This window comes from Salvelinus namaycush, unplaced genomic scaffold (genome assembly GCF_016432855.1).
Source record: "Salvelinus namaycush isolate Seneca unplaced genomic scaffold, SaNama_1.0 Scaffold833, whole genome shotgun sequence".
NCBI classification, from domain to species: domain Eukaryota; kingdom Metazoa; phylum Chordata; class Actinopteri; order Salmoniformes; family Salmonidae; genus Salvelinus; species Salvelinus namaycush.
In genome coordinates, this window is record NW_024061568.1 from 28,289 (window position 1) to 41,144 (window position 12,856).

Genomic DNA, 12,856 nt, shown 5'->3' on the forward strand with positions numbered 1-12,856 from the left:
TATAGCAGCAAAGAAGGGACCAACTCCATATTAATGCCAATGATTTTGGAATGAGATGTTAGATGAGCAGGTGTCCACATACTTTTAGTCATGTAGTGTATGTTTTAGATCAAACTCAATTTCTCAACACTAATAATTTTCGTCCGACTTTGCTGCTCTCCTCTGGTGGAATTTAGAACTACAGTCCATTCTATTGGTTAGCAAGTCCCTGCAGCAATGTCTACAGATCATCACCACAAAGACTATCTGCATCCCAAATGACACCCTATTCCCTATGTAGTGCACTAGTTTTGACCAGGACCTGGTATTTAGGGAATAGAGTATCATTTTGGATGCAGAAAATCCTATGTGGTTGGCTGGTCCTTGTTTTGGTCCATTGTATTCATTCGGTGTCTAGAGATGGTCAGCACAAAGAGGAATCTGTCCTAATGTGTAAGGCTAGTCGTCGTTTTCCTCCACCCTGCCAGCATCAACTCCTTCTCCTCTTCATCACTGATACTAACAGAATCCTCTTCACTCTTCACCCCTGCAGCCAGGTCTTCCCCTGTCCCAGTCCCAGGGTTTGGTACTGAGCTGTTGTGACTTTTCCTCTGATGGGCTCGGAGGTTCTGGGTTCGTACGTAGCTCTTCCCACACTCCTCACAGCTGTAGGGTCTCTCTCCAGTGTGGGTCCTGAATCAATCAAAACATAAATTCATGAATTAATCAGTGTATCACAAATGTATTTAATAAAGCCCGTTTAAACATCAGTTGTTGTCCCAAAGTGCTTTACCTGAAGTGAGCGACGAGGGCCGTAGCTTTGGAGAAGCTCCTCCAACAGATGGAACAGTCGTGTTTCTCCTCGCTGTAATAATAATAATAATAATAATAATAATAATAATAATAAATGCATTTTATGTGTAGACCACTTTTTATTACACGCAGAAATCACAAAGGTTACGTTTGCACAGGCAGCCTAATTCTGATCTTTTGCCCAATTATTTGACAAACGAGCTGGGCCCGTATTCACAACACCTCTCAGAGTAGGAGTACTGATCTAGGATCAGTTTAGCCTTTTAGATCATAATGAATAAGATTATATGGACAGGTCCTAGATCAGCACTTCTACTCTGAGAAGTTTTGTGGCCCAGATCTGATGTGCATCAGCAACAGCGGTAGAAATGCTTTTTAAAAAAAGCCCCCAAATATGTGTATGACTAATACTACAAGATAGTCAGACTAAAAAGGAGCCAGCAAAGACTAAACAGTAGAACATCTAAACTTAACATAGAACCAACCTGTGTGTTCGCTCGTGTTCTCTCAGTCGCCCTATCTGGGTGTAGCTCCTCCCACACACAGAGCAGGAGTAAGGTTTTTCTCCGGTGTGCGTCAGCAGGTGTCTCTTCATAGCTCCTGAGTGAGCGAACCTCTTCCCACAGTCGGGGCAAGGGTAAGGTTTTTCTCTCGTGTGCACTTTCTGGTGGTCTCGGAGGGCTGTTCTTTCACGGAACTGTTTCCCACACACGGAGCAAGGGTACGGCTTCTCTCCTGTGTGGATCTTCATGTGTTTATGTAGAGCTGATAGCTTCTTACAGTCTCTTCCACATTCTGGGCAGCAGTGGGACTTCCTGGCTTCGCTGTCGGATCTGTGTTCGGAATTCTCTTCTGTCAAGTCAGATTTACAGTATTTAGGTCAGTGTCCCAATTGACACCCTATTCCATTGGTGGTTCACTAGAGCCCATAGGGCTTTGGTCAAAAGTAGCACACTGCAAAGGGAATAGGGTGCCATTTGGAACAAAGTGAATTCTACATGGGTCACAACGACTTATCAATGAAAAGGAATCAAAGAACGTCATGTGGAATTCCATATTAGAACTCATCATTTAAGAGGCACTCAGTGGAGGCAACAACCTGAGTGTCTCTTCTGGTGTCGCCGTAGGTTAGAGATGTTGGCAAAGTCTTTCCCACATCTAAAGCAGTGGTGAGACTTGGTCTTGGTGTTGTTGTGATTCTCCTGGTGTTGTTCAGGTTCTCCTGATGCGGAGGGACTCTCCTCGCTGTCAGAAGGACGGCTGACACTCTGTCCTGTGTTGATGAAACAGAATGGGGTTAGATAACGAGTGAATCATCAACATTCTAACTGTCAACATTCTATCACTTACTGATACGATGACGATCCCAACCAATTTCTTCTCCGTCTGAATTGATCAGACCACCAATTTTCTCTTCTTCCACATCATCACCATCTTCTTCATCTTCAACTTGGTTCTCAAACTTTTCAGAAACTGACTTCGGGCCCTGCAATGCTGTAGATCCAGGACCTGATGATTCATCCAATACATCAACAACCATCTAGTTCACTATGTAGGATTCAGCCTGTAATCAACATCCATCTAGTTCACTATGTAGGATTCAGCCTGTAATCAACAACCATCTAGTTCACTATGTAGGATTCAGCCTGTACATCAACAACCATCTAGTTCACTATGTAGGATTCAGCCTGTACATCAACAACCATCTAGTTCACTATGTAGGATTCAGCCTGTACATCAACAACCATCTAGTTCACTATGTAGGATTCAGCCTGTACATCAACAACCATCTAGTTCACTATGTAGGATTCAGCCTGTACATCAACAACCATCTAGTTCACTATGTAGGATTCAGCCATTACATCACCAACCATCTAGTTCACTATGTAGGATTCAGCCTGTACATCAACAACCATCTAGTTCACTATGTAGGATTCAGCCTGTACATCAACATCCATCTAGTTCACTATGTAGGATTCAGCCTGTACATCAACAACCATCTAGATCACTATGTAGGATTCAGCCTGTACATCAACAACCATCTAGATCACTATGTAGGATTCAGCCTGTACATCACCAACCATCTAGTTCACTATGTAGGATTCAGCCTGTACATCAACAACCATCTAGTTCACTATGTAGGATTCAGCCTGTACATCACCAACCATCTAGTTCACTATGTAGGATTCAGCCTGTACATCAACAACCATCTAGTTCACTATGTAGGATTCAGCCTGTACATCAACAACCATCTAGTTCACTATGTAGGATTCAGCCTGTACATCACCAACCATCTAGTTCACTATGTAGGATTCAGCCTGTACATCAACAACCATCTAGTTCACTATGTAGGATTCAGCCTGTACATCAACATCCATCTAGTTCACTATGTAGGATTCAGCCTGTAATCAACAACCATCTAGTTCACTATGTAGGATTCAGCCTGTACATCACCAACCATCTAGTTCACTATGTAGGATTCAGCCTGTACATCAACATCCATCTAGTTCACTATGTAGGATTCAGCCTGTACATCAACATCCATCTAGTTCACTATGTAGGATTCAGCCTGTACATCAACAACCATCTAGTTCACTATGTAGGATTCAGCCTGTAATCAACAACCATCTAGTTCACTATGTAGGATTCAGCCAATACATCAACAACCATCTAGTTCACTATGTAGGATTCAGCCTGTACATCAACATCCATCTAGTTCACTATGTAGGATTCAGCCTGTACATCAACAACCATCTAGTTCACTATGTAGGATTCAGCCTGTACATCAACAACCATCTAGTTCACTATGTAGGATTCAGCCTGTAATCAACAACCATCTAGTTCACTATGTAGGATTCAGCCAATACATCAACAACCATCTGGTGCCATTGTTCTTCTGTAATTCTGTTAGTTTTTTTGTCACCAATAATATTTTACTTACTGAGGTAATCCCAATTAACTTCTTCTCCTTCGGAATTGATCAAACCACCCACTTCCTCCTCCTCCTCCTCTTCTTTACTATGGATATATAAGGTAGATGTTTGACAGCAGCCTTCACCGTGGCCTTGGTCAGGACCAAGAGAGCGTTTATCTTTGACGACGGTTCCCTAAATGGCAGAGGAGTCACACAGTACGTTGAGTTAAGAGACAAGTTTAGTTTAAAAAAGGTATTCCATCCGACTCTGAGGAAATAAGTGTATTTTTAAGCAATAAGGCACGAGGCGGTGTGGTATATGGCCAATATACCACGGCTAAGGGCTGTTCTTACGCTCGACGCAACTCGGAGTGCCTGGATACAGCCCTTAGCCGCGGTATATTGGCCATAGACCACAAACGTCCAAGCTGCCTTATTGCTATTATAAAACTGGTTACCAATGTAATTAGAGCAGTAAATGTAATGTTTTGTCATACCCGTGGTATACGGTCTGATATACCACGGCTGTCAGCCAATCAGCATTCAGGGCTCAAACCACCCAGTTTATAAAATGCTTTATCCTCTGGCATTTCTTTGTACTTTTAAACTGTACAAATGTTGTAGCCAAAAATCAATAAATGAATCCTGTCAGTGACGTCCTATTCCCCCATCTGGTTTGAATAGTCCACAGGTATAGTCTGATGATTTACCTGAGCGTCACCTCCAGCAGTCTGAAATCCTCCAGTAACAGCAGCAGACCCCTCTCCAGTGTGGGACGACCTCAGGAGCCGACCCCTCTTCATGGTAGCAGACCCATTATCTCCAGTGTGGGACTGTCTGTGTTTCCTCAGGTTTGCTGTTGAGTTGAAGCTCTCCCCACAGACAGAGCACTGGTAAGGTCTCTCCCCGGTGTGCATTCTTCGATGGACCTGTCAAGTCAGAATTTAATTAAAATATATATTAGACGGGTCACAACTCACTCTACATCATTAAAGGGATAGAAAGAATGTAGGGAAAAGGGAATGTGGAGATAACTAGTGAACTACGTCGGTTTACATAATCCGCCTCTACCATTCTATTGGCGAACGTGTAATCACTAGAGAACAAACTGGATGAGCTCCATTTCGAGACTATCATATCAACGGGACCTGAAGAACTGGAATATCGATGTTTGAGTCGTGGCTGAACAAAGATATGGATTATCTAGCTGGTTTTTCTATGCATCAGCAGGACAGAACGGCAGCGTCAGGTAAGCTCAAAGGGGGAGGTGTGTGTTTCTTAACAACAGCTGTTTGCTCGATCTCTAAAATTAAGGTTCTGCTCGCCCGAGTTAGAAAACCTCATGATAAGCTGTAGACCACACTATTTACCAATATAGGGCCATAAACAAGAAAACGAAAATGCTCATCCAGAGGCGGCGCTCCTAGTGGCCGGTGACTTTAAATGCCGGGAAACTCAAATCTGTTTAACCTCATTTCTACCATCACCTTTACTCCACACACAGAAACGCATACAAATATCTCCCTTGCCCTCCATTTGGCAAATCTGACTAGAACTCTATCCTCCTGATTCCTGCTTACAAGCAAAAACTCAAACCGGAAGTACCAGTGATTCGCTCAATACGGAAGTGGTCCGATGAAGTGGATGCTAAGCTACAGGACTGTTTCTCTTCAGCACAGACTGGAATATGTTCCAGGATTGAGGAGTTTACCACATCAGTCACCGGCTTCATGAATACGCAGACGACACTATTCTGTATACTTCTGGCCCTTCCTTGGACACTGTGCTAACTAACCTCCAAACGAGCTTCAATGCCATATAACACGCCTTCCGTGGCCTCCAACTGCTCTTAAACGCTAGTAAAACCAAATGCATGCTTTCCAACCATTCGCTGCCCGCACCCGCCCGCCCGACTAGCATCACCGCCCTGGATGGTTCCGAACTAGAATATGTGGACAACTATAAATACCTAGGTGTCTGGCTAGACTGTAAACTCTCCTTCCAGACTCATATTAAACATCTCCAATCCAAAATGAAATCTAGAATCAACTTTCTATTTCGCAACAAAGCCTCCTTCACTCACGCCGCCAAACTTACCCTAGTAAAACTGACTATCCTACCGATCCTCGACTTCGGCGATGTCATCTACAAAATAGCTTCCAACACTCTACTCGGCAAACTGGATGCAGTCTATCACAGTGCCATCCGTTTTGTTACCAAATCACCTTATACCACCCACCACTGCGACCTGTATGCTCTAGTCGGCTGGCCCTCGCTACATACTCGTCGCCAGACCCACTGGCTCCAGGTCATCTATAGGTCTATGCTAGGTAAAGCTCCGCTTTATCTCAGTTCACTGGTCACGATTACAACACCCACCCGTAGCACACGTTCCAGCAGGTATATCTCACTGATCATCCCCAAAGCCAACACCTCATTTGGCCGCCTTTCCTTCCAGTTCTCTGCTGCCAGTGATTACAGGCAACATCCCCACTGAGCTAAAGGGTAGAGCTGTCGCTTTCAAGGAGCGGGACTCTAATCCGGAAGCTTATAAGAAATTTTGCTACGCCCTCCGATGAACCCTCAAACAGGCAAAGCGCCAATACAGGACTAAGATCGAATCCTCATACATTGGCTCTGACACACAACGGATGTGGCAGGGCTTGCAAACTATCACAGATTACAAAGGGAAGCACAGCCGAGAGCTACCCAGTGACGCGAGCCTACCAGACGAGCTAAATGCTTTCTATGCTCACTTCAAGGCAAGCAACAGTGAACCTTGCATGAGAGCACCGGCTGTTCAGGACGACTCTGTGATCACACTCTCTGTAGCCGATGTGAGTAAGACCATTAAACAGGTTAATATTCACTATGCCCACAGGGCCAGACAGATTACCAGGATGCATACTCAGAGCATGCGCTGACCAGCTGGCAAGTGTCTTCACTTACATTTGCAATCTCTCCCTGAGCCAGTCTGTAATATATACATACGTATATATATATACGGGGCCCCTCAGGTGTGTGCTCAGTCCCCTCCCGTACTCCCCTCTGTTCACCCACAACTGCTTGGCCGATCACAACTCCAACACCATCATTCAGTTTGCTGACAACACGACGGTGGTAGGCCTGATCACCGACGACAATGAGACAGCCTATAGGGAGGAGGTCAGAGACCTGGCAGTGTGGTGCCAGGACCACAACCTCTCCCTCAATGTCAGCATGACAAAGGCGCTGACAGTGGACTAAAGTAAACGGAAGGCTGAACATTCCCCCATTCACAATCTATGGAGCTGTAGTGGAGCAGGTTGAGAGCTTCAAGTTCCTCGGTGTCCACATCACTTAGGCTCTATCATGGTCCAAACACAGAACACATTCGTGAAGAGGGCACGACAACGCCTCTCCCCCCTCAGGAGGCTGAGAAGATTTGGAATGGGTCCTCAGATCCTCAAAAAGGTTTTACAGCTGCACCATCGAGAGTATCCTGACTGGGTGCATCACTGCCTGGTATGGCAACTGCTTGGCATCTGACTGCAAGGCACTACAGAGGGTAGCGCGTACAGCCCAGTACATCACTGGGGCCAAGCTCCCAGCCATCCAGGACCTCTATACCAGGCAGAAAGCCTGCTCTCTGTGCTAATGCACGGCAAGCGGTACCGATGCACCAGGAACCAACAGGACCTTGAACAGCTTCTACCCCCCCAAGACATAAGACTAATAAATAGTTTGTTACTCTTTATTCCTAGTTACATGTACATATCTACCTCAATTACCTCGTAACCCTGCACATGGACTCGGTACTGGCCAAGTTATCGTTACTCATTGTGCTTATATAGCCAAGTTATCGTTACTCATTGTGTATCTAGTCTACACCTGTTGTCTACACCTGTTGTTTACAAAGCATGTGACAAATAAAATGAGATTTGAGTGATAAAAAAAACAATGTAGGGAAGTGTGGTAGTAATGGGTAAAGGACCTTGAGGGAGGACGCGTAGGAGAACCTCATCCCACAGACATCGCAAGATTGAGGTTTCTCTCCTGTATGTGTCCGCTGGTGGTCCTTCAGACGCTCAAATCGAGGGAAACTCCGTCCACACACGGAGCAGGAGTAAGGTTTCTCTCCGGTGTGTACCTTCTGGTGTTTTAACAGATTCCCTCGCTGGATGAACCTCTTCCCACAGACAGAGCAGTGGTAAGGTTTCTCCCCTGTGTGTGTCAGAAGGTGTCTCTGTAGGGTGATACCCCCTGTGGAGAAACCTCTACCGCACACGGAGCAGCGGAAGGGTTTCTCTCCACTGTGTGTGCGGAGATGTGCAACTAGCTTCGATGGTTTAGGGAACTCCTTTCCACACACCGAGCAGAGGTGAGGCTTCTTGGTTCTGCATCGTTTCTCCTGGATTTGTTGGTGTTGTTCAGGTTCTGCTGATGTCGAGGGAATCTCACCGCTAACAAAGACTGGGACAGGGCTTTTTCCTGTGTGGAGAAGTGGAGAGGTTAAACAATGGATCTGCGTCCCCAAATGACTCCCTATCCCCGACATAGAGCCCTATGGGCAAAAGTGTAGAGCAGGTTAAACAAATACTTAGCCGTTATGCTAACACTAGCTGACCGACTAACTAACACACACAGGCTGTGTCCCAAATGGCACCCTATTCCCTAAAGGGCTCTGGTCAGAAGTAGTGCTATGTAGGGAATTGGGTGCCATTTTTGGGACGCATCCTTCAACAATGAAGAGCTCAATCAAAAATCGTCATCATTCTGCCTCTTACTAGAAAGAGAATCGTGACCAATTTCCTCTCCGTCGGAATTAATCAAACCACCAAGTTCCTCATCCTCTTCTCTCGCCTCCGTCCCCTTTTTCAGTCCCAGAATTTTACCAAGGGACTCTTTGGGTTTGGGGCTCGATCGGTCACCAGGGTCCTAGAATGGAAATTTAATTAAATATATATATATTTTTTAAAACAAGATAGGAATAACAAAGCTCTTGGCCCTAACTACCTATGAAGGTTCCCTAGATGACAGAATATTGACGTCTCCTCTTGAAACACTTGAAGCACTGTCAGTCATAATTTAAATGGAACCCTATTCCCTATTTCCTATTCCCAAGGCCCAGGCTATTGCGATTTGGGACGTAGCTATAATTGTCTCACACCTTGCTGCGGTTTCGCTCCACCTGTCCACCATCTCCTGTGTGAGTCTGCTGGTGTTCTCTCAGGAGACCAGGCCGTGAGAAGCTCTTCCCACACACAGAGCAGAGGAATGGTTTCTCTCCTGTGTGAGACCTGAATCAAATCAAACTTTATTTAACGTGTATTTAAAATCACAACGCTTAACAATGAAATAAAGGAGATCAAAAAAACAACAGAAGGCAATTAATAAAGGAACATCAAATAAAAGAGATTACAAAAATAGTGAAATCATCGATTCAAGTCCATACTAACCTCTGGTGATCCCTGAGTCCTGAGGGTGTGAAGAAGCTCTTCCCACACACAGAGCAGCGGTGAAGTCTCTCTGCTGTGTGCTTCAGCTGGTGGGCCCTAAGATAAGATCAAAATAGATTTTTTTTTTTTAATTTAAATAAAAAAACACTTCTGACTACTTGAAATGACCCTATAAACCTTAGAATTGATAAATAAAAAGCATAGTTTATACCTCAGGTTTCTCTGCTGGGTGTAGCTTCTCCCACACTCGGAGCAGCGGTACGGTCTCTCTCCCGTGTGCAGCAGTTGGTGTCTCTTCAGGCTGATCAATTATAAAGATAAGTTACAAGTTAGTTATATGTAGTTCAAGTTTTATTACACCCACATAGCAGCGAGTCAAAACGAACCAATGAACTCCATGAGCATGCAAATGGCATATGCCAAACTAAATACACATACATATATATATACATATATATATATATATATATACTTAAAACTTCTTCGGGACAGGGGGCAGCATTTTCACTTTGGACGAATTGCGTGCCCAAACTGAATTTCCTCCTACTATGTCCCAGATGGTAATACATGCATATTATTATTACTATTGGATAGAAACCACTCTGAAGTTTCTAAAACTGTTTGAATTATGTCTGTAAGTATAACAAAACTCATATGGCAGACAAAAACCTGAGAAGAAATCCAAACAGGAAGTGAGAACTCGATTTTCAAAACAGTGCCAAATGATATCCCTTTTAGTTATGGATGAGCAAACACTTCCTAGGGCTTCCACTAGATGTCACCGTCTTTAGATTCTGGTTATATGATTCTACTATAAAGGAGGGGCTCATAGGAGCTATTTTACTGAGTGGTCTGCCGAAATTCTTGGTCTCATTGTGCGCGCTCACGAGAGAGAGTGCTCTCGTTCCAATGCTCTTTCTTCAGACAATGAAATTCTCCGGTTGGATCCTTATTGATGATTAATGTTAAAAACATCCTAAATATGGATTGCAAACATCATTTGACCTGTTTCTACTACCTGTAATGGAACTTTTTGAGTTTTTGTCTGGAGGGATTGCTCGTGCGTCATGAAAATGGATTACTGGGCTGAACATGCTAACAACAAGTGGCTAAATGATGGGCTTTATGGAACAAATCAGTCATTTATTGTCGAACTGGGAATCCTGGGAGTGCCTTCTGATGAAGTTATTCGAAGGTAAGTGAATATTTATAGTGTTTTTGTAGCTTCTGTTGACGCCAAAATGGCGGCTATTTCTTTGGCTGGATTGTGCTCTGAGCGCCGTTCTCAGATTATTCTTTTTCCGTAATTTTTTGGGGGAAATCTGACACAGCGGTTGCATAGAGGATAAGTTTATCTTTAATTCTGTGAATAACACTTGCATCTTTTATCAATGTTTATTATGAGTATTTCTGCAAAATCACCGGATGTTTTGGAATCAAAACATTACTGCACGTAACGCGCCAATGTAAACTGAGATTTGTTTTATATATATATATATATATATGCACATTATCGAACAAAACACACAATACATGTATAACATGATGTCCTATGACTGTCATCTGATGAAGATAATCAAAGGTTAGTGATTCATTTGAACTATATTTCTGCTTTTTCTAACTCCTATTGTTGGCTGAAAAAATGGCTGTGTGTGTTTGTGACTTGGCTCTGACCTAACATAATCATATGTTGTGCTTTCACTGTAAATCATTTTTGAAATCGGACACCATGGGTAGATTAACAAGATGTTTATCTTTCATTTGCTGTATTGGACTTGTTAATGTGTGAAAGTTAAATATTTCTAAAAAAAATGTTTTGAATTTCTCGCGCTGCCTTTTCAGTGGAATGTTGTGGGTGTTCCGCTAGCGGAACCCCTGAGCTAGAAAGGCTAAAAAGGACGGACCAGGGTTGTATTCACTAGGAACCAAAAGGATGCACACGGCCGTAACAGAGAAGAGATGACCTGTAGTTGTTCAATAAGAAACGCTTGTTTTCGCTTTCCTTTGCAAAACGTTTGTGCACTAATTAATACGACACTGGTCTACGCTGATAACAACAACACACCTGATCATCTGGGAGAAGGTGTTCCCGCAGTCGGGGCAGGAGTAAGGTTTCTCTCCGGTGTGAACGATCTGGTGGAGCGTCAGGCTCCCCTTCTGGGCGAAGCTCTTCCCACACACAGAGCAGGAGTAAGGCTTCTCTCCAGTGTGGATTCTCATATGGACTTGTAGCTTGTATGCAATGGGAAACTCCTTTCCACACACAGGGCAGGGGTGGGCTCTTCTGTGACAGCTGTGATGCTGTTTATGGTGTTGCTGTTTATGCTCTACGGCTGCAGGGAGACTCTCCTCAGTAGTCTCAGAGTGGTGGTTGTTGGAACTGTTTCCTGTGTGGATGAGGACAATAGTTTGGGTTAAATATACTAAACCATAACTAACTAACTTAACATGAGAGCTGAAGGTCAAAGGGTAATGAGTAATAAAATTTAAAAAAGCTAGAATCTGCAGTTGCTACATCCATTTTTGGACTTAAAATAAAAAGGAACTCTATGGCCATTTTGGACCTCAACATTGTTGTCCAGATCACGTTATGAACCTGTAGGACTGTAGATCCAAAGCTAGGTATTCTTTGTTGTATCCGGATTTTTACCATCAGTGGCATATTTGGGGGTAACCACGTTTTTTTGAAAACTACAACGAGCTTCAGAGAGGAGCGAGGTTGATTTCCTGATTTCTACATGCCCCGCACCCTCGAATGCGGGGAAAATGTGTATGTTCCTAGTTAAACAGCCTTGAGACTGTAATCCTGAAGATCAACTGGAGAAGACATCCTAAACCAGCGAAGAAGACAGATAACAGCAGAGTAAGTGTTTTGCGCCAGCTAATGTTTCTATATTGAAAGGACATATAACATTAGTGCTGTTGTGAATCGTTAGTTCTGCTATCGTTACTTAACTTAGAGATCTGCCTAGTGTCTTTACATCTAGAGCTAGCGCATTGACATAGCCTAGCTGGTAACGTAGAGAAAAGTGGTAGCATTGACATAGCCTAGCTGGTAACGTAGAGAAAAGTGGTAGCATTGACATAGCCTAGCTGGTAACGTAGAGAAAAGTGGTAGCATTGACATAGCCTAGCTGGTAACGTAGAGAAAAGTGGTAGCATTGACATAGCCTAGCTGGTAACGTAGAGAAAAGTGGTAGCATTGACATAGCCTAGCTGGTAACGTAGAGAAAAGTGGTAGCATTGACATAGCCTAGCTGGTAACGTAGAGAAAAGTGGTAGCATTGACATAGCCTAGCTGGTAACGTAGAGAAAAGTGGTAGCATTGACATAGCCTAGCTGGTAACGTAGAGAAAAGTGGTAGCATTGACATAGCCTAGCTGGTAACGTAGAGAAAAGTGGTAGCATTGACATAGCCTAGCTGGTAACGTAGAGAAAAGTGGTAGCATTGACATAGCCTAGCTGGTAACGTAGAGAAAAGTGGTAGCATTGACATAGCCTAGCTGGTAACGTAGAGAAAAGTGGTAGCATTGACATAGCCTAGCTGGTAACGTAGAGAAAAGTATTGTAACACTGACTTGAAAATTGCCATATTTGGCTGCTGGGTGTGCTCCCACAATAATATCGAGGCTTCATCCAGGTTGATGAGGAATATCTATCTCCTGATGGTCACCACAGAGGCTTCATCCAGGTTGATGAGGAATATCTATCT

General features: G+C 43.8%; 1 protein-coding gene across 3 annotated transcripts in view; it reads right to left on the minus strand.

Moving 5' to 3' along the window:
* The window catches only part of LOC120043007 (zinc finger protein 585A-like), a 27,861-nt gene continuing 15,005 nt past the window's right edge, over window positions 1–12,856 (minus strand). The window contains exons 6-18 of one of the 3 annotated variants that reach the window (XM_038987735.1): window positions 11,210–11,531; window positions 9,356–9,445; window positions 9,145–9,240; window positions 8,856–8,985; window positions 8,473–8,623; window positions 7,680–8,176; window positions 4,417–4,635; window positions 3,734–3,899; window positions 2,143–2,286; window positions 1,892–2,065; window positions 1,278–1,644; window positions 773–844; window positions 1–672 (exon numbers count right to left, since the gene is read on the minus strand). In XM_038987735.1, the coding sequence (XP_038843663.1) occupies window positions 426–672; window positions 773–844; window positions 1,278–1,644; window positions 1,892–2,065; window positions 2,143–2,286; window positions 3,734–3,899; window positions 4,417–4,635; window positions 7,680–8,176; window positions 8,473–8,623; window positions 8,856–8,985; window positions 9,145–9,240; window positions 9,356–9,445; window positions 11,210–11,531 (2,675 nt within the window). In that variant the 3' untranslated portion in view covers window positions 1–425. Of the gene's footprint in view, window positions 673–772; window positions 845–1,277; window positions 1,645–1,891; window positions 2,066–2,142; window positions 2,302–3,733; window positions 3,900–4,416; window positions 4,636–7,679; window positions 8,177–8,472; window positions 8,624–8,855; window positions 8,986–9,144; window positions 9,241–9,355; window positions 9,446–11,209; window positions 11,532–12,856 lie in introns of all 3 variants that reach the window. The other 2 variants (XM_038987734.1, XM_038987736.1) reach the window with 2 other exon arrangements.